At 40.4% G+C, this 22,683-nt stretch overlaps 1 protein-coding gene across 1 annotated transcript in view; it reads left to right on the top strand.

Annotated features, from left to right (window-relative positions):
• ZFYVE9 (zinc finger FYVE-type containing 9) overlaps positions 1-22,683 on the top strand; it is a 1,427,803-nt gene that overhangs the window by 787,843 nt on the left and 617,277 nt on the right. The window contains exon 10 of the mRNA XM_044086014.1: positions 14,378-14,602. Coding sequence (XP_043941949.1) covers positions 14,378-14,602 — 225 coding nt within the window. The remainder of the gene's footprint in view (positions 1-14,377; positions 14,603-22,683) is intronic.

Here is a 22,683-nt window from a genome sequence, read left to right on the forward strand (position 1 = left end):
ATCTTTTACTCTGTCCTGTAGACTGTTGAGGCTGCCCTTTGGAATACCAGATCATTGCTTTATGGATTTCACCATTTTTTCTAAATGCAGCACTATGTATATGTTAATAGTATAGCATAAAAAGTAATGTCTTTCGGCTTTTCCCAGTTAGGGGTCGCCACAGCAGAACTCCGGTCTGCTCATGATTGGCAGTGGATTTTTACGGTGCCGAGTTGCCAACCCGACGCCCAACCTTCAAGAAAGGCACACCCATTCGCACGAAACTACCTGCATGTCTTTAATTGTTACTCGACCGCAGGGAGGACATGCAGACTCCACACAGAAGGCACTCCAGCCAAGAATTGAACAGAAGAAAGTACAGTTTTGTACCTACCATAAATGTAGATGTTCAAGTGCTAATACAGCTGTAGTCATAACAGATGGGTTCTCCTGCCGTCAGGCGGGTCCTCGGTCGGCCGAATTCCAAAGTCTAGGTCCGGCGTCGGTTGTCGTCGCTTCTTCCCTGACGTCAGTGCGACAGGGGTATAAAAGAACCAGCCGACGCCATTTTCTTCAGTTTTTCTTGCCCCAGATGTCAGGTGCCCCCAGAAGGAAGGCAAAACATAAATTTATGAAGTAAAGCAAATGCAATATAATCAAAAAACAGTAGTTGCAAGCAAATACACCATAAAAGAATACCCCAATGAGGTTGTATGAGGAGGTGTTAGCCATAAGGCCTGTCCCAAGAGGGGAAGGAGGGAGGGAAACATGGACTGCAGCTGTATTAGCAATTGAACATCTACATTTATGGTAGGTACAAAACTGTACTATGTTCATCGTGCATACAGCTGCAGTCATAACAGATGGGTAGAGTCCCAAAGCTAATAAAGGGGTGGTAGGCACTAAGTGGAACTAGGTGGAGCCAGGATGCCCTGCAAGACTGCAGTGGCAAAGCCCGCTCTAGTTTTGGAGTATAATGGTAGGTGATAGTGCTTGGAGAAAGTATGTACAGAACTCCAAGTGGCTGCTTCCAAAATATCTTTGGTAGGAACCCCCCTGAGGAAGGCAGCAGAGGTAGCTGTGGCCCTTGTGGAGTGAGATCTGATGCCTGTAGGTACAGTTTTACCATGAAAAGAGTAACAAAAGCGTATGCAGTGGGCTATCCATTTTGAGATTGTCTGTTTGGAAATAGGCTTCCCTTGAGCACCTGTAGCATAGGACACAAAGAGTTGCTCTGATTTTCTGAAAGGCTTTGTTCTGTCCAAATAATAATGGAGCTATCTGTGAATGTCCAAGGAATGTAGTAGCCTCTCCCCTTTGTTTTGTGGATTAGGGTAAAACATAGGTAAGTGGATAGCCTGATTCAAGGCTACCCTGGATACTACCTTTGGCATAAATGAATGATTGGTTCATAAGGAAACTCTGTCCTGATGGAAAATGATGAAAGGCTGCACAGCCATGAGGGCTTGTAGTTCCGAAACCCTGCGTGCTGAAGTGATAGCTAGAAGGAAGGCCGTTTTCCATGACAAATATTGCAGATCTGTTGAAGCAGCTGGCTCAAAAGAAGGCAGGGTTAGTTTTTCTAGAATTAAATTGAGGTCCCAAGCTGGTACTGGTTGCTTCCTTGGGGGTTTTATATTCTTAGCCCCTCTGAGGAACTGTCTTAAGAGAGGGTGAGAGAATAAAAGGAGGATCAGTGTTGTACTCTGCAGAAATGGCTGAGGCATGGATTTTGATGGAGGAGAATGAAAGTCCACTGCTTAGCAGCTCGGCTAGGTACTGTAGTATTTGAGGTAAATTCAGTATTCCAGGATTCTGACCCTTTTTCTGATTCCAGACACAAAACCGTTTCCATTTTGCGGAGTAGGCTTTTCTAGTAGAAGGTCTTCTGGCCTCCAAAATGACATCCTGCACCTCCTTGGAGAGTAGGGTCTGCTGTGAATTTAAGGAATTCTCCATGCGGCTAGATTGAGTGTTTTCAGCTGACTGTGAAGAGTTTTGAAGTTGTGCTGAGTCAGTAGAAGAGGCATTAGAGGCAGGATCCATGGTGGGGAATGCGTCAGGCTCCTCAGGAGTGGGTACCAGTGTTGTCTTGGCCAGTCTGGAGCAATGAGAATCATCTTTGGTCTGTATGCTCTGGCTTTTAATAGAACTTTGGCCAGCAGTGGAAGAGGTGGAAAGGCATAAACCGTCATTGTTGTCCAACTGAAAGAGAGTGCGTCCACTTTCCAGGCCTATGGATGAAAGGTCCTTGAGCAGAATTTTGTCAATTGGTAATTTCTGTGGGTGGCAAAGAGATCTATGTCTGGCCTTCCCCATGCTTGAATTATCATTATAAAAACTTGAGGATGCAACTTCCATTTGTGTGGATCTGTCATATTTCTGCTCAGGCTGTCTGCCAGTGTGTTTTCCTTCCCTGGCAGGAATTGTGCTTGAAGTTGGATTTGCAATTCCAGAGCCGTGTTCCAAAGGGACATGGCTAGTCTGCACAGGGGATATGAATGAGTTCCTCCCTGTTTGTTTATGTACCACATCACTGTGGTGTTGTCTGTTCTTATCAATAGCTGCCCTGGATGCAGTAGGTCTTTGAAAGCCATACTAGCATTTATTACTGCTAGCATTTCCTTTTGATTGATGTATAGGTGCTTTTCTTTTTGTGACCATTTGCCCTGAATGCACCGATCTGTCATGTGCACCCCCCCCCCAGGCGTTGTCCGAGGCGTCTGTTGTGATTATTTGATTTGCTTGAGGCTTGCAGAATGGGAGACCTATGTTTCTTTGGCATGCTTGAGCCCACCACAGAAATTCCTTTTGAAGACATGGAATCAGTGGTATGATTGTTTCCAAACTGTGGCTGTGTTGAGACCATAAGTTTTTTAGGTACCATTGAAGTTTCCTCATATGCAGCTTTGCACATGGGATTAGCAGGATGCAAGATGCCATGAATCCCAGAGTCTGCAGGATTTTCCTTGCAGTCAGCCTGGTGAAGGTTGCCAGTTTTCTGAAGTATTGAGTTAATTGCCCTTGTTTCTTTGGCGTGAGGTAGGTCATCTGGGTGTTTGTATCCAAGCTGGCACCCAGGAAAATTATTGTTTGAGAGGGTATTAGTCTTGACTTCTTTTTGTTGACTGTGTATCCCAGAGATTTCAACAACATTATTACAAACGCCAGGTGTTTCAGAAGATTGTGTTTGTTGTCCGCTTGGATCAGGCAGTCGTCCAGATATGGGTATATTTGTATCCCTTGAAGTCTGCAGAAGGCAATTACTGATGCCAGGCATTTCGTGAACACTCTGGGCGCAGTAGATAAGCCAAAGGGCAATGCAGAGAATTGATAATGGGATGAACCTGCAAGAAATCTGAGGTATCTTCTGCAATCTTGTCTGATTGGGACATGCAGGTATGCCTCCTTGAGGTCCAATGTCACCAGACAAGACTCCTTGCCCAGCATGGGAAGAAGCTACTGTAATGTAAGCATCTTGAACTTTGGTACGAGTAAATATTTGTTTAGGATGGATAGGTCCAAAGTAGGTCTCCAATCTTTGCCCTTCCTTGGTACCAGGAATAGTCTGGAATAAAAACCTTGACCCTGTTCTTGTGCAGGTACCTCTTGAATAGCTTTCATGTCCATGAGATCTGAAATTTGTTTTTGTGCCTCTGCCCTTTGATTGTGTGGCAGGTTTGGCATGCCTCTCATTTTTGGAAGGGTGTGAAAGTGGAATCTGTAGCCTCTGTCTATAATGTCCAGGATCCATTTGTCTTTTGTGACAATATGCCAATTTTTTGAAAATAATGCCAGTTTTCCACCTAAAGGTGCTGCCATTTGAGCCTTGCTTGGCATGCAAAGGGGAAAGTCATTGGGTCTGCTTTCTGAATGGCTGTGAACTATCCTCACCCCCTCTTGGTGTAGGTGTTTGCCATTGTCTGCCTCTAAATGATCCTTGAGATTGCCCTCTACCTCTCGGGTGCCTGTATCTACCTCTTTGAGGTCTGTCTGTGGCTGGAAAGGACCAATTTTTTGAAGGCCAATTTCTGCTGAAATGTGGCGGTTGTACCTGTAGGAAATCTTTCACTGTTTGCATTGATTTTGCCTTTTCCTCCATTTTGTTTAATACCTCCTCAGCTTTAACACCAAACAATACATCTTTTTGAAGAGGTGCATCTAGTAATTTAGCTTTGACATGATCTGGTAAGGTTTGCTCTTTGAGCCAAGCATGTTTACGTATGACTGATCCTGTAACAGCAGCTCTACAAGAGGCCTCTAAAGCATCAAAACCACATTGCAAGGTATGTTTATCCACTTGCTCTGCACTGTGCAACAAATCCTGCAACTCCTTCAAGTCTGGTTGTTCAGGTTGTGACATTTTGCTTTTCAACTGAGATAACAAAAACTGTTGATACTTTAACATATGGAACTGACAGTTTAATGCCCTCATGGTTAAAGTGGCCGAGGTGTATACCTTTTTCCCCCACTTTTCTAAAGCTCTGGAATCTTTCTCTGAAGGAAATGGATTTTTGGCAGTAGAGGCCTTAATTCCCTTGGGACCCTGTGAAATAGTTTCTGGGTCAGCCGCATGGCGTTTGTATAGGAATTGGTGTGAATCAGGCACCCGGTAATACCTGTCAGGCTTGACTGGAGCTGGAGGTAAAGAATCTGGGTTAAGGCTGGCCTCTGAATACACATCATCTAATATGTCTAATACAGGAGGTATAGCCAGAGGCCTGTGCTGAGTGAGCAAGAGGAAATCCCTGAGCCTTTTCTTGGAGTCTGAGTACTCTTGGCCTTCCCAGTGGAAGTGTTCCCTCAAGGTATGCAAGGTTTCCCCAAAAGAGTAATCCTCAGGGGGGAGACAGAGGGAATGGACTCCTCTGCATCTGAATCTTCGAAAGGGGAGTAATAATGTTCCTGGTCCTCAGAATGCTCTGAAGTAATGGAGGCCTGGTCCGAGGAAAGGTATTCTTCCTCCACTCTGGGCCTTTTGTCCAGGGGGGGGGGTTGAGAACCCCTGATAAGAGTAATCAAATCCTCAGCCATTTTGAGCATCTGCTTTTTAGGCATGGGGCCTTGAGAGGGGCCCTGTGGAGCTTGTCTTTTAAAATGCATGGCTTCTTTAGATTTAGTGTAAGCCTTAATGGAAAAAGAAGAAGAAGGCCTGAAGACACCTTGAGAGGTGGCAAGCCTGTCTGAACTCTGAGTTTCCTCGCCAAGAGTGACTTCGGTATCAGTAGTCGGGGTGTGGGCCGAAGAGCCTGCGAACTCGGGCACAGAGGACACCACTAATGAAGTGTCATTGGTAGTCAGGGGCTGTGTAGGTGCCTCGCTGAGAACCGGAGCACATGTAGTCGGCTTTAGCGTGGTGTCGGAAGAAGTCGCGGACCTCGTATGTCGGTCCTTATCTTTACGTCGTTTACTCAAAATTGGAGTTGGAGTATCCAACGACATGTTGTAGTTAAACTTTTTGCCAAAATAGTGTTGGGCAAACTCCGCCCGACGCTTAATAGTGCGTCTGTTGAATGTAGCACAAAAACGACAGGCCGAGACGTCGTGGTCTGGGCCTAAGCAAGGTATACAGATGGAATGGAAATCCTTATGCGGTATTTGCTTCCCACATGAAATGCAATTATTAACTTTGTCTGACATCGGTCTGAGGCAAGAAAAGTTTCCCCAACGGGGTACTTAGCTTTCTAGAAGTCTTCGGTTGAAAAATATTCGTAATCTCAGGAGCTGGCCTACCGGCACTTGCGAACTGTTTCTGCTTCGGGCACCGCGCAGCAAGAAAGACTGAAGAAAATGGCGTCGGCTGGTTCTTTTATACCCCTGTCGCACTGACGTCAGGGAAGAAGGCGACGACAACCGACGCCAGACCTAGACTTTGGAATTCGGCCGACTGAGGACCCGCCTGACAGCAGGAGAACCCATCTGTTATGACTGCAGCTGTATGCACGATGAACATCCTCTTGCTGTGAGGTGACAACGCTGACCGCTGCACCACTGCGGCTCAATTAATAATACAGCATAGATTAACAAAAAAGCTGATGTCATGTCACAAATGCAGCACATATATTTACAATAAAAATAAAAAAGGCCTCTTGGTTTTAAAATGTATCAGAACTGCATATCTCTCAACTATTCCTGACTTTAAGGGATGTCCCTCTTTTCGGCTCAGTTTTCCTCTGTCCTGCCTAATGTCACTAAAATTAGTGAATTTAGGAGGAAAAGCATGACTGTACTTTTCTGTGTCAAAAAAAACATCTTTGTACACTCCAGAAAAGGCTTGTTCTTTCACATTCAAAGTCTGTCAGATTTTTCAGTTAATATTGCTAATATTTTAAAAGTGTCCCTTATTATTTCTGGATTTCTCACTGATCTAGGTAGTAGGAGCTTCAGAGCTGCTGTGCGGAAAGCTCAGTTTGAACTAAAGTTCGTTCACCTCTTTAACATTGTCATTGGCTGCACAGGACGCAGCATAGATTTACATTAAAAGAAATTCTACTTCTCATACCTTTCAACTGTCCTTAAATTTCTGGGTGGTTCCTGACTTTGGCACTAAGTTTTCTTGTATCCCTCCTAATTCCTCCTAAAAGTGACAATTTTGGGAGAAAAATTGTGAATTACGCTTAATACTTATATACTCCAACTTCAGAGAGCATTTAGATATACTTCTGGAAAAGAATAAAGACCGCATCTGCATGCACTTGTGGAGAAATGACAGCATCTATGTAAATTTCTGGCGAAGAAAAAAAACAGCATCTACATTTACTTCTGGGGGCGAAACAATTTGCGTACACATCTTGGGAGGAAAAACAGCATCTATGCACATTTAAGGGGAAAGATAGTGTCTATGTATATTGACAACCATCTATGTACATTTATTTTACTTTAGAAAAAGTATGTTAGTTTGCATTGTTAGTCTTTCAGATTATTAAATTAGTAGTGCAAATGTTTTAAAAGAGCCCCTGATTAGGATAGGACACAGCACAGATTACAAATAAAAATTCTACTCTTCATATATTTCTACTGTCCCTGATTTTAGCTCAAAGGTTTCCTATGTCCCTCCTAATCCCTCACAAAATTGGTCATTTTGACAGAAAAGATGGTAAATTACACTTGAATATTGATAATTAGAGATATACACTTCTCTTGCTTCAGAAAAATGCATGTTAATTCACATTCTCAAATATTCTTTTATTCTGTCAGCCTCTCAAGTTAATAGTACTAATATTTTAAAAAGTGTCCCCGATTGTGTTTATTTCTAGATTTGTTTCTGATTCTGGTGGAAAGCTACACTACTATATAAAAAAATTAATAAAACATAGCTTAGCTGCAGCTTGTCCTTCTGTCTACCCTAGCTTACATTAACTGCATAAGTTACCTCGTAACCATCAAGAATTTGAGGTTTACAGTTCATATCCTTCACAAAATGTATGATAATACAAGAACAGTTAATCTAGCAACATTCTAATATTACAATAAAAATATTTAAAATATGTCCTTGATTTAGGGTATTTGCCCTCCATTATTGCTGGTTTTGCCCAGAATTCTTATAAACAAGAGTCCACTGTATTTACAAATATAAAAAAAAAATAGAGCTTGCAGCTTGTCCACTTCTTTTTAGCTGTGTTAAGTAGAATATGGTCATATATCTCAACTGTATACAGTTTTGCAGAATGTACCTGATTTTGCCTCATACTTTTGTCCTGCCCCCCCCCCCCCCCCCATTTAGACTTTCTGATAAATCACTAAGAGTTTATCAGTAATGCTAGATATTAGAGCTTCATACTTTCTGTTGTGCAGAAAATGCATGTTGATGTAAAATCTGCTGTTTTATTTACTTTTGGGGCATGATTCCAAAAGACTTCTTCAAACCACCTTGATTCCAAAAGACTTACTGTTGGTGTGACTTACTTTGGTTAAGCCTGCTGTATAGATGGGCCTTATACTGGAGTAAGTCAGTTATGTTGGCAGCTAGTCTTTTGGAATTGGGCAAACATTGCACTGGAGTTTGTCACTTACAGTAGGAGCAGTATTTTTTTGGAAGCTAAGTGTATTAGAGCAGTAGTTTCAAATTGTCCTCAATTTTAACACCCTCAGACTATTTTGGGGTTTCTCCAGATTTCATGACCAAATACAAGAACCTCTCTGTCTTTAAAACAAAATTTAAGCCTGCAGCTTGTCCAGCTTGTCCAACTCTTTCCTACTGTTATAAGCTTATGTCTTCTTTTAAATAAACAGTACTTACTGTAGGGTGGCTCTCCTGGCCTCCAAAAAGGACAAAAAAGAGGAAAATGCACACATAGTGATGGTTCGTGGACTCCATTAAACTCTGATAGAGATCATTGGACTATCCAACGTGCTCAGCTAGACATATAGAAAGTTGTCCAGAACTCCTTCAGAACAGATTGCAGATCTTTAAGAAACCAGGTTCCAGTGGAAGCACTGTTGTCAGAAAGGATAAAGAAAGTAGGAATTTACAGCTAGAGACCATCTGTTTAAGTTGCCTGCCTGCCAGGACTGTGTACCACCTCTACTGGTTCCTTAACCAATATTACATTATTTGTAGACCAGACCTGGAGGCTTTGATTGCTGTTAGGTCTGGTCTGTAAATAATTTCTGATTGGATAAGGAGCCAGTGGGGTAGTGCATAGCGGTGGCTGGATGTTTAGCTTGAAAAAAGGGCATTATCTCAGTGGTGAAGTCTCCAACTGAAACTTCTGCTGATGAATATCTAAAGGAGAGCTCCTGCAGCTTGCAGGCCTGGTCTGAAGGCAGTAGGGAGGAAAAAAAATGGCTAATTTCCCTCCTGGCTTGTCACCTTACCAGATCTTGAGCCACCTGGCTCACTCACCTCTATCTGGTCTGAGAGATGCTCATGATGCTGAGAACTGTAATCATTGTGAATCTTATTAAAGAAATGTTACTGAGGTGAGACATGAACCTTAGGGGTTTTGTGATACACCATAAGTTTTTGTGAGCTTCACAGTGAAATCGTCAGCCTCTGCTTTGATGAGGGAATCCTTATTTTTGTTCAAGTAAAAGGAAAAGAAATACAAGACATCTGATGATGCTGATAAGTGCGGTGGTACAGCGGTAGCGTTGTTGCCTCACAGCAAGAGGTTCTCCTGTTCGATTTCTCGGCTGGAGTGCTTTCTGTGTGGAGTCTACATGTCCTCCCTGCGGTCAAGTGGCCTATGAAAGACATGCGTGAATGGGCGTGCCTTCGTTCTAGGTTGGGCGTCGGGCTGGCAACTCGGCACCATAAAAATTGAATGCCAATCATCCCCTAACCGGAAAAAGCCGAAAAGACAAACAAAGAAACCACAGAAATTAATTTATTTCAGTATTAGTATATACAGTGCACTGAAATTATGCTCCACATTATCATCATTAGTGTGTTAGACAGCACATATTGACTAAAATAGAAACGTCAGCTTTTTTGTAGCAGAAAATTTTCCAGCTGGGTCATACAGACAATACCACAGTTATTAAAGAAGACAGAACTAGGCCCAGCAAATGGATGATAAAGTGGAAATTATTCTTGGATCTGGACCAAAAGTAGACCTTTTTGCTTTTGCAAGAAACTGACTGCTCAAAATGCATTCCTCTAGGCTCTCAAAGAAAGAGAAATGGGTTTAGAGAAGACATCTGTATCTCACACCCCTTTGACAAAGGTAGCATAGTCTTCTAAGCCTTGCCAGGAAGAATCCCCTATTTCTGCCATAGCAGTTAAACCTTCTAATCCAGACCATGGGAGATACACATCCTAAATTGAGGACTTTAAGGTTGGCAGGGTAAATGATTTAGCTCCCCCACCAAGCTCATGTTTTCCGAGGCTGTGCTGAACGTACTAAGAGGCCAGAAAACCCAACAGTAGAAAATCATGTATAGCTAAGTGGAAAAAGTTATTCTATTGGTGCCTTAATTGAAGACGAGAACCAAGCCAGATTCAGCTGTCCTTAGTCCTAACTTACCTGTCAGACCTTTTTGTTGAACATAAAACTATTAATAATAAGCATTAGTGGTGCTGTGATCTACTCACGTATTTTAACTACCTTTATAGGTTTACCTTAAAGTTCCCTAGCTTTGTGTATTCCCAAAGGCTATGAACCTTCTGAACTAGACTAGCTTTATATCTCCAACATTAGGCATCTGCCCCAGAATATGTATGTGAAAGCCTTGATGGAGTGCAAAAATATTTAAATAAACACTGCTAACTCAAAAAAAAGTTTATTTCCTTGATCTTAAAAAAGACCAATGCTCATTTAGAATTTGTCAGCTTAAATACTGCTCTCAACCTATTCTATATGTATTGGTAAAACTTATGTGACCCTCTATTAAGATCTTGTATGGTTTACCAGTAAGTCCATTCCACACTACTAGGTCACCTTTCACCCCTGTGCCATCCACTTCACCAGCTTCAGTCTATGCTTAACCTTAACCGCTAAGAACGTTAGGTTTATGGCAGTATTTTTTAAGTTCTTAGACCAAAACAGCCCCAGCGGAGAGTACTCAAGATGCTTCCTCATCCAAAAATACATTATGAAAGAGAGTCTCGCAATAGCCTGGACCCCCTGGTCTTCCTACCCACTTTTCCAGATACCACTTTCGAAACCCCATTCTGGGACTGCCTGACTTGGTTACATTGCTTGCTTCCAGTGTTCATGACTAGTTTGCTGTGTAACTGACTACAAAGTTGCTATGAGAGAGAGAGAGAGTTAAAACATACTAATTGAACATCTCCAGTATCTCCCCTGCAAAAAAAAAAAAAAGTCCCATAACCTATTCCCACTACAAGCATCTGGAGGTACATCATCTTCCATACCGCCCAGTAAAACCAATTTGTAATCCTTGAAAACAGGCCTGTAATTGCTATCTTTATATAGTATACACTTGGAACCTCACAACCCCTGCATATTTTCAAAGTGTTAATATCTGCCAAGAAATTCTTGGCTTCTTCCTTTCCTAGAGAAAAGCTGTATATGTCCCCTTCAAGTTGACTTCAAAGTGCTTTCAAGGAGAAATTGGTATTCACTAGATAAATGTATTAATTGCAAAGTGATAAACCTGTAAAGAACTTGCACCCTCTGAAAGAAGTCTAAGAAAACATGCTTCCATTTAACTGTTGTGTTTTTCTCAGCTTACCATTATACTTATGTTTGTGTATTTTTTGCATCAAAAGCTAAAGATTACCCTGAAATATTTGTGCCCCCCCCCATTATTATGCAAGAACAAATATTTATCTGACATGTCCTCTGAAGGGATATCATTTTATACAAAGTATAGTTGTCTTAACTATATAACCTTGCACACTGAAAATTTCCTTTTCTGCCTTAGCACCTGGAATATCCTTTCTTGTCCAAACTAACAGTATACCTTATCAGATCATAGGCACAGAGTGCTAACATGATCTTGGTTGTCCATTTTTGCCCCTGTATATAGGGTAGTTCTAAGTATGTTCAATAAGGGTTCAGTGTATAGTACAAATAATAGTGGTGATAGTGCACATCCTTGGCAAACTCTCCTGTTTATGTAAAATGAACCAGATGGCCTAGAGTTTCTCTTTTATATTATCTGCTGTGGTTCTCCACCCATTACATGAGTTTGATACAGACGTATTAGCTGAGGGAGAAGAATGTGAAGTCTCTCTTGCCTGTATTGAGATAAATATTTTATAGTCAAGATTAGATATGAAAGTCCGACTGTAAAATTCCAGTACGGTGGCCTCTTTCTCTTGCTTAAGGATACCAACTACAGTGGCTTCCTTCCAAGAGGAGAGGAAATGGGCATTTTCAGACATTCATTAAATAACCAAAAACTCAAGTAGCTTCTTCCAGATTGTAAATTTCCAGTGGGATACTACCATCGGGCTCTGGCATTTTATCTTTTGCATTAATGCTGCCTCTGTCATTATCTGTCAGACTTTTTTATAGCAGACCCATATTATGCATCTCTCGTGATTCATGCCTCACGCATATCTGTTTATTTGCTATTACAACTCCTTGTGTTCTGTCTGTTGCAAACAATCCACAACAGAGTCCTTTACCAGATGTCTCCCTTAAAGAGCACCATCTTGGGACCTCAGTTTTGTGTTAGAAAAAAACTAACGTTACCACCCTTTGAGCAACTGCTTCTGCCAGTCTCAAGATGCTGTCCTGAAACACTGCCCTCTTAGTAGCTCTGACCTCAGCTAGATGAAGCTATGATTTTCATTGTGTCATGTGTAGAGAGCCCAGAGACAGTAATTTTGCACACAAACCTTTCCTTCATGCCCAAAGTGGTGACAGCTGTCCTTAAACCAGTCAATGCAGCTGCTGTTATTTTGCTTTCCTATCAGAATAAGGGGGAAGAGAACTTTACATTCCCTTAATGTGCACAAGTAACTTGGGTTTTACATGGCTAGACATAAATAAGCAGAAAGTCAGAACAGCTGCTTGTTTCCTTTGCAAAAGGAAAAGAAATACCTGTCAACAAATAAATTGTATCTAAGTATATTGGCTGTTGTATTGCCTTCCGTTACCTCCACCATGAGAAACAAATACCTGACAGAGTAAGAGTTCACTCTACAAAGGCCACAGCTGCCACTGCAGGTTTTCCTAGAGGGGTTCTCCACCCAATCTATTCTGGAAGCAGCCACCTGGTCTTCTTTTCCACTATTGTCAAGCACTACAATGTAAATACCACGCCCAAGGCCAGGGCAGGTTTTACCTTGGCCATTCTGCAGGATCTTTTGTCCCCTGCTCCTGTTTCTATCCATCCACCCACTCTTGCTTATCTGTAGGAGTCATTCCAAGAGTCAGTACTACAACAGTGAACCGCAAAGAACTTAGTTCAGTTTGTATGTAATTGTAGATGTTTGAATAGATTGACCATTGCAGTAACATTCACTCTGCCCACTCGCTCCTGACCATTGCCAGGACATTAGGGAGGGTACCCAATTCACTTCATTCAGTCCTTGTCACTGGGTTGGGTCTTTTGGTTCCTAGGTAACTGTGACTTGGAGTCCGGTGAAGAAGCATCTGAAGATGGCATCTGCTGACTGTCCATTTTACCACCAACATCCCGAGTCGGCAGGGCCAGGAGGGAGAAGGTGAAAGCCCTGGTATTTGTGCAAGTTATTGTACTTTTGCAGGCAGAAATCCCAAGAATCAGCACTGCATCAGTAAATCTACTCGAACTTTTATAATTATTCTAAGCTCCTATTGCAACTGTATTTTCTGACTTGTTATTTTATGAGTTGTTATGACATTTCTTAATGGAGTATTTGTCCACTATACTAACATCACAGAACTTTAATGGACCTTTAATTGCTATGTTGCTGCTTGTGAAACAGTTCTTGCATTACACACACAAAAAAGTACCACTTTCAATTTTGAAGGGTTGGGAATAGTAGACACAAAACATTGTCATATTTCATGTAGCCAAAGTGCACGTTATTTAGAAGTATAATGTTAAAATGATTATAGATTGCTGAATTTGTTTGGCTACTGCGCATTCCACCTGCTGTCTTATTGTACATTTATCTGAATGCAGAGGCTGAGAATACCAACATGATAGTATGGTCTTTTAACAGTGTTAAGTTCAGTTTTTCTAACTTTCCTTTCCCTTCTGTTTCCCCTCACAAAAAATGTTAGCATCCACCCTTTGCTGTAAAAAGTCTGTTTTTGAGTAAACCTACAAAATTTAAGAGACTTGTGAACTTTTTCAGTGATTAGCTTAAAAAACAGATAGACAGCAGCTGATAACTGCAAACGTGTGTGATACCTTACTATGTTTGTAGTCATTTAGTAGTATTGCATCACCAGCATTTACACTTGTGATAAAAATCATTTGTATTCTCAGGTAATGTTGCAGCTGATAACTGCAAACGTGTGTGATACCTTACTATGTTTGTAGTCATTTAGTAGTATTGCATCACCAGCATTTACACTTGTGATAAAATCATTTGTATTCTCAGGTAATGTTGCAGCTGATAACTGCAAACGTGTGTGATACCTTACTATGTTTGTAGTCATTTAGTAGTATTGCATCACCAGCATTTACACTTGTGATAAAAATCATTTGTATTCTCAGGTAATGTTGCAGCTGATAACTGCTACTATGTTTGTAGTCATTTAGTAGTATTGCATCACCAGCATTTACACTTGTGATAAAAATCATTTGTATTCTCAGGTAATGTTGCAGCTGATAACTGCAAACGTGTGTGATACCTTACTATGTTTGTAGTCATTTAGTAGTATTGCATCACCAGCATTTACACTTGTGATAAAAATCATTTGTATTCTCAGGTAATGTTGCAGCTGATAACTGCAAACGTGTGTGATACCTTACTATGTTTGTAGTCATTTAGTAGTATTGCATCACCAGCATTTACACTTGTGATAAAAATCATTTGTATTCTCAGGTAATGTTGTTAACAACTTGGGACATTCCTTCTTCACCCAGAGTGGCCTTGGCAGCAAAGAGCATGGTGGGTTCCTTTATGTTGCTCCTACGTATCAGTCACTGCAGGACCTTGTACTGCCCAACCCACCCTATCTGTTTGGAATCCTTATTCAGAAATGGGAAACTCCCTGGGCCAAGGTGTTTCCAATTCGACTCATGCTCAGGCTTGGAGCAGAATACAGATGTAAGTCATTTCTCTGTGGATCTTTTGTGCACAGATTAATTTTAGTTTGAAATAGTAAGGTTATTTGAGAGTAACAGTGCTGTCATAATTTGTAGTTTTGTGAGGAGTTGATTTTCTACTGACTTGGTGAATTGGTAGAAGTGAAAGTTTAGGAGAAGATGTGCTTAACATTCATTTAATCATAGCAGTACTGTATGCAACAGTGACACACAATACAAACACACACTGAATGAATTTATAAGGCCGAAAAGCACTGAGCTGTGTATTTTAAGAATCTTTGTGAAGTACGAATGTTGTCAAACCTTAAAACATTTTGGCAGGGAATAGTCTGCTATAAAAGAGAAGTTATGTGCCTCCGGATCCATCACCAGTAAATGAGAAAGGGTATCTTAAGAATTGTGTAACATGGTAGTTTTGTTAGCATGTCCAGCAACTAAGTGAGGGTTGAGAGAAAAATGAAGGTCACCAGTACTTCCATGGATAACCAGTTAGCAGACTTTCCTGACCTACTGCCACGACCATTTCATTTGAAAGCTATCATACTCAAGGAGAGTAAAACAAAAAGAAAAAAAACCCAAACACTGCTCAAAATGCTTACTTACCAAGAATCAGTATAAAAGGAGAGGAGAAAGAGGGATTTTATGGTTAAGTTAAAGTAAAAGGCAAAAAACATCCAAAAAGACCCTGGTAATCCATAGACTTCACTGTGTAATACCTTAAACCACCTTTCCCAGATGCCCATGGGAAATATGCTTATTGCTCCTTAAGGATAAACAAGTTATTTTTCAGCTGCATGACTTCTGAATGCCCCCAAGTTTTTATTTTTTATAATTCTTTATTAAGACATTTAGGCTAATAAAGCCCAAACCCCACTAGTTGTAGACATAATGCATTTCACCATTTTTATGAAGTGCAGCAGACGTATGACTTCCAAAGAAGGTTAAACCTCTGTCAGCTGCACACACCCTCCCCTTTTGCTCATATCCAGTAGATTCTTTGACCACTTATTAAAGTTGGTACAATTTGTGTAGAGTCCGGGTTGCACTCTTCTGAACCAAGAACAAAGTCATTTCTGTTCAGTTTGGTTATGTGTTTATTAGTCTGTCACGGCTTGAAATATAATTCCACACTATAAACAGTAAATCTGAGTACTTCTGCAGTTGGTGGTGGTTTCTTTGATCCGAGCTTAATGCAGTTAGCTTCACCACACTGTAGTTGTTTACATACTGTATATATTCACCTCTGCATTAAAATTATCTGACCCGACACCTGCAGCAATTGGAAAGGCCCCAAAAGTTCCTCACCAAAAGGATAAAGGGTCTCAAAAATATGTCTTATGCTGCCCGACTGAAGGAACTCCAGCTCTATTCAGTCGCTTACCGTCTGCTCAGAGGTGACCTATGCCTGACATACAAGGCCATGTCCAACCCGGAATTAATGAACATGCTTCACCTCAAAAGATCTAAATCCATCAGAACTACAAGGGCAAGAGACTTAAACCTCAACACGGTTATTAATAGGATGTGCTGGAGGGACAGATTCATCACCCAGAGACTCCCTATGCTGTGGAACAAAATCCCGGTACATGTGAGGCAGAGCAACTCGCTGACTTTGTTCAAGAGAAATCTTGACCAATGGATGGGAGATCGCAGGTATACCCCAGGGATAACCTCAGTGTCACTGCTTGACAGAGGCACAGCAAAATAATGGGCATAGTATCCTTCAAACTAAAGGGGTGGCGAAAGCCACAAAACTCTGGGCTAGGCTTATAAATGCCCTAGGGCAGATAGCCTAGTATGAACCTATGAACCTATGAACCTATGTACTACTTTTTTCTCTAAATATATCTCAGTATTGTTAAGTCATATTTTCTTCTTTGCTTTTGCAGTCTGTTGTAGAATGTATAAGTTGTAATACAGTGCATTTAATTGTTAACTTTGCTTTAGTCATATAACTTCGATCTTATTCCCTGGAAAAGGACCTTTGGCTCATAAAACATCTGTCAGCCAAATTAATTTAGTAAGAGAAGAGTGAACCAGTCACAGCTATGCAGCTTTAGCATACAGCATGCATTTCAGTAGTTAGTAGGACCATTGCACTGATGGCTGTCACAGTCAGTAAGCAGATGGCCTGTAGTTACTAAGAGGAAGAATAGAGAGATGTGTACTGGTTGTTATCCTCATGTTGAGTGTAGGAGGCTGCTAGAATAGTTGAGTGAGTTGAAGCCTGTGTGGGTATGTGTGTGTGTTGGGGGCGTGGTAGAGTGGGATGTTTCAGGGACATATACCATTGTCTGAGAGGAATTTTCAGCCAGAGCAAAGGGCTTATTCATAGGATCTTTTCTACTTGCCTCTGTATGCCTTCTGGGTAGATGGTGTCTGATATGATGACAGAATGTCCACCACCTGATCCCTGGCTGTCAAAGGAGGTGCAGCTACTTACGGACACAATAACTGGAAAAATAATAATTGATAAATTGACATGAAATTAAAGCGGCCAAAAGTTCAAGAAGCACAAAATCCAAATGGAAGAATAGTATGATTTTAGCTTGACTAATTTTGTCATTTAGCATTCATATGTAGACTGGTCTTGCAAACCTTTTTTAGCCATAAGCCAAGAGATACTAAGTATGTATGTTTAGAAGAACATGCACTTATTTGCTGCCATATGAGCTTGGTAATATGCAGGAGCAATAAAAATATTGTATGATCAGTAAAGTACAAATACATTTGGCAAGAATCCAACAAAACTACTTTTAAGATTGTGCAGATAGGTCCTGCCGTATGAGTGTAGTAATACCCATAACTGAGCAGTCATATCTAACAGACTGCAAGGCATCTGTCTGGGTTTTGTTGGTAGCCAGCCAGCCCTTTTGTCAAGTGGATATCTGAACTCCCAAGGCCTCTGTGTTCTCAGGACCTTGTCAGTTTTTTCATTTTACAAGAATCCATCCAGTTACCCAGCTTTTTACCAAAAGTAAATTTGTTTTACTGCTGGAGGAAAGGGATTATTAACCGCGTATCACTTGAATTGCAATAAAAAAAAAGTAAACCTACTGCTACAGTAGTAACAAAATAACAGTAAATGCCAAAAAAGGACATCTGTTGACATTCTCATTCAGCAAGCCTTAGTACCATGGAGTCTTATGGAATCTTAAGCTTGTTTATATTGCAGCTACTGGCAGGTTTCCCCAAACTGTTCTGTTGGCTCTTGTATTTCCCAAGGCTACCCTGCTGTCCTTATCAAAAGTTACGTTAGGGAATGTAAGTTCTGTTTACGGCCTGCAGTGCGGTTCATTGCTGAGTTTAGTTACATAAACCAGGGATAACAGAATTGTCCTGATTTTATGGACTCTGTTGATGTGAGACTTTTTATCATTAGTCTGTTAAGAGTGGTGGAAAATTCCCACCATTGTCCGAGTGAGCTTTCCTTTCCTTTAGCAGAAAGTGTTACAATACTTGATGATGAATGCTTTGTGAACAGACTAGAAAACTCACAACTGCTTCCATGGTTTAGAGATAGAGGGCCCTCAGGAGATGGATCCTCTAGATAAACTAGCTTGAGTTACTGGTGGTGTTTTGTATCATTAATGCCCTGGAAAATTTGTCAAAGCCAGAACCCCTCATGTGTGAATGAGTAGTTATACTGGTATGATCTCATGCTCATGCCAGAGAGGTGGTTCAAATCTGGCATTGTGCTATAGACTGCTGAATCACCTTAATGGATATTTACATCCTGCAGGAAGTAAACATGCTGAAGGAGCCACAGTTCAAGATGAGGATTTGGAGCCCTGCCTTTTTGAGGTCTTTTGGAGAGTGAGACTTCCAGGAGTTATGCCTGTCTGCACCAAACATGAGAGTGTAGCCCTTATCTTGATGGCATCCCTTCCTGTTCCCTTTCTTTTCAGTTTTATCACCATTAGGTTTTCTTCCTTCCTTCTTATTTCCTTTAACACAAGTGGTGGCAAAGTGAATAAAAGCCAGGGTTCATAATCCAGTACAAGTAATGCAAAATGCAACACATCAAAATAAATCTACAAATAAAGTAGACTAAAAAAACAAGAAACCAAATAAAGTAGACTAAAAAAACAAGAAAGCAGAAACCAAGCTAAAATCATTGTGACTCGTAAGATGCCAGATCACTAACTGGTAAGAGAGAGTGGAACATTTGAAGCCTGTCAAATTTCTGATGCAGGTGGTCAATTAAAAACAGCTCTGTTGAGAAATATTGTTTCTGCTGAGCCTTCCATAATTGGCAAGCTTTGGCTTCAGTACACATACTTAGATGATTGCATGCTACTCTGTCAGTCGTAGCAAGAGCTCCTTGATGACTTAAGGCTTATTATTACCTGTCAAGATTCCTTGCGATTCACACTCAGGAATACAAAGTCAGACTTAGAAAATAGCTTCTTTTGAGATATCACTGACAGTGATAATTTTCCTGTCCCAAGGCAATGTTCTAGATATATTGACTCTTTTTTCCAGCTGGTAGTGCGCAAAGTATCTTTGACAGTGATTATCTTGCTTTCCATTCTTGTGAAATTTTGGCAGGTAGCGTAACATTCAGCAGAAAGGACTTCACATGAGGTCATTTCAGCATAATCTCAGAATACTGTGGAATCAGGCAACCCCAATTGGAAGAGACATTTCCAGCAACTTCATCTGTTTGTAAAGTACAGTGTAAAATTCGAAAGAATGAAACAAGATCTTTGTGTGGCTACATCCATCTTAGACTCACCTGATAGCTATGTTAGACTACAGGGCGAGTGCCTGTCTGAATTCAGTCAAATTAATGAGTCTGTGGTTTCCTTCTCTGGCCGAACTGCACATAACTCTAAGAACAGTTAGCCATCAAAATGACTTTGAAAGCACTGAGACATTACAGAGCCCAGAGTTCCTCAGGTAGTCTCTGACAGTACTATCTGTGAATTGTGCTTAAGTAAACAAAGTGGAATTGATTTTTGTTAGCCCTGAGGATATACTAAATGTCTATGACCTCACATTGTTAGCGATAATGTGCCATGTACATTGTTAGTGAAATGTTCATCTGTCCAGAGAACACAACTCTTTGGCAGTTTGTCACATTCACAAACTCAGTTTGATTTGAAATAACAAATCTTCAGGTGTTCATCCATTTAACAAGCATGTATAGTAGCTCATTAATAGATCTTTTTGCCTCTCTTCAAAATGCTCCACCCCCCCCCCTTTTTTTTTGACAAGGGTGAAGGATGTGTTCCATTGGGACTGAATCTGGAATATTCTATATGCCTTCCTCCTTTTCCAGAAAGTCTGTTGAAAGCTGTGAGAAAAGTGCTCCGATGATTTTGATAACTGCATTCTGGATGAGACAACCTTGTTTCTGTCACTGGCATTCGAGCTGTTCTCAGTTTTAGCTATTATCTATCATGGAGGATCTCCTGACAGAGCACAAAAATGCTTTATTGACCTTTATAGTTTATTGGTTAACGTCTTAAACCTGAAGTCAGGAATCCTGCTTCTAGGAAATTTTTTTCTATCAAAGTTTAATAGATTTCCTTTCTGGTGTCTCTGTCAGGGTAATCTCCTCCATATGTTGATGCTACAAAACAATGCTTTTTTTGCAAAGGTTTGTTATAGTTGTATAGCTGTTTCTGTATATGATATATGGGATTCCTTACTTTATCATTACCTGCAGTTAAATGTTTCTAAAGGGTAACTTTCATCTATGACCTCCATGAAGGAATCTCTCTGCCCTTGGATTGCATGTTTTGTTTTAGAATGTCTTAATCATACCTCCTTTTCGAACGCTTTTACTCCATTCTTTTGAAGTTCCAGTGATATTTTACTTTAGGATTTACCAGGATGCAGTAGCAAGATCCTCGCCGTCTGTTGTTTGTCAAGATGTAAATGCTTGTTTGAAAGAAGTTGTTTTCAAGTAAATGAGATTTTAAAAAGACAGCATAATGTCCTTAGGGGGCTTCTGCCCTCTCCCCCCTCCCCACAATAAGACTGCAAAGCACTTAAAATTTGTGTATTGCAGGGGGTGCAGTGGGGGAGTTAGCCCCTTTGATGGATGTGTTTAGCCATCATTCACTGACATGAAATCAGTAATGCCTGACAGTTTCAGATATTTGTTTACTTGGACCTATTTAAATCTTGTACTGTTCATAAAATAAAATGTTGAGCATCACTACAAAAAAAAATGTCCCAAACAAGACATTAAGTTGGCACCACTCACACCTGCATAAACTAAGATAGTGAGTAGTCCTAAAGTAAGTTTCTGAGTTAAAATATGGTTTTGTTGGTAACCAGGCAGCTTTTTGCTCAGGTGAATATGTGAGCTCCCAAGGCCTCAGTAGTCTCAGTACCCTGTCAGTTTTTTTTCATAAAGATAAGAGTGCCACTTTCCATGTCTCCCTCCATGATGGATACTATGTTGGACATTGCTTATAATCTAAACATTCAGTTACCTTCTTTTTACCCAGATCCCTGGAACTTGTTTGAGAGAATTTACATGCTATGGACCCTTGTAGACATTTATGACCCAAAAAGATGGTAACCAAAATAAAAGGTGAACTGATGAAAGATGAATATAATGCATGTTTATTAAATATCACTTAAAACCACACTAAAGGATTATGTAAAGGTTGTATAAAACTGAATAAGATTTTGAACTGCTCTTAATTCTTCCTCAGAGTCACACAAATCCTTATATATCATCTTTGAGCAATTGTTGAATTTTAATTTGCTTCTAAAACAATGTAATGCAACATTAGAATTTTCTACTTCACTTTCAGATGCCCTGTAACATTAGCACTTAAAATACATTCCTAGCAATTGTTTCAAGTCCCTTTCAATTGGAAGTTAGTCTACAGGAGAAATAAAGAAATTAAGTAAACTTTTGGAATTGGTTAGGTCCTCCTTAATATTAATACAGACTTTATGTTCATTGATGAAATCAGACCATGTCCTCTAACATCAGTGAAACACAGTTGATACTTTATAGTCCCAAAGTCTGTTGCTTTGTGGAACTACCTGTAGTGTATGCTGATTCAAAAAGCTCTCCCATTTCACAACTACTACTGTAGGTAGCATTTCTGGAACAAAGCTTTTCAGAAAATTAGGCCAGTTTGCTTCTTTTGCCAAGAAAAGGCTGGGCACTTCTCTCCAGAAGCAAACTGTTCAGTTTGTTGTCTGAGTACATTACTTTCTGCAATGACTCTGTTGATAGACCTGTTTATGGGGAAGTCAGAGTTCATATAGCCTAAGATACTGCTAAGGCAGCCTTTTTGGATGAATCTGTGATGCTGACATTTGAAAGTCTGTGATGTCGTCTTGTTCTCACTTTGGAAGTCATTGTAATTTATATGTACATTCTAAAGGCACAGTGGGGTTCTGTGCTGCAGTGGTCATTGTATGTTGTCATTCGTGCTATCCTCCCTTTACTGTATATAATGTGGAATCTAAGATGATCCAGTCTGTTTATCTTCATCCTCTTTCTTTGCCTGAAGTATGTCACCAAAACCTTTCCCAGGCTGTGTCTCCTCACATCCTTCTATTATAATTTCTGCTTATTAACTTATCCATACAAGTCATACGATGTTCGCATTGCTAACACCACTGGAAAATGATGCCAGACGCATCTTAACAGCTTTTTTTTTTTTTTTAAGAATTCCTCTGTTCAGTTTTCTTCTAGTCAGCCAAGATTAGCCTTTTTCATATCCGTTTACATTTTTTGCTTAGAGTTTTCTGCTTTTTGTCATATTTTTAATTCTTACCTCCTTTATAGACTGCGGTTTTCCTCTCCTACTTTCTCACTGGTAAATATTTAACCTGTAAATTGATTTGTTGGTCTTTTTTGTTTTTGGCTAGCACTTTTCAATTGCTAGTTCATCTGACATTGTGGAGATAAGGCACTGTAGTACAGCTTTGTGACAACCTCAAGTAACTGATGATCCTTATCTCTTTAAGGTCATTTATTAGGTTCTTGTTTGTGATCTGCTCATCAAGCAGTTTTCGTAGATCAGTTTGTGAGAATATACAGTGTGGATGCAAAAGTGAATGACAGCTTGACCTCTTCTTTTTGGCAACAGCAGATTCTAC

The sequence above is a fragment of the Protopterus annectens genome, chromosome 10.part0 (assembly GCF_019279795.1).
Source record: "Protopterus annectens isolate FY-2018-M chromosome 10.part0, PAN1.0, whole genome shotgun sequence".
In the NCBI taxonomy this organism is placed as follows: domain Eukaryota; kingdom Metazoa; phylum Chordata; order Ceratodontiformes; family Protopteridae; genus Protopterus; species Protopterus annectens.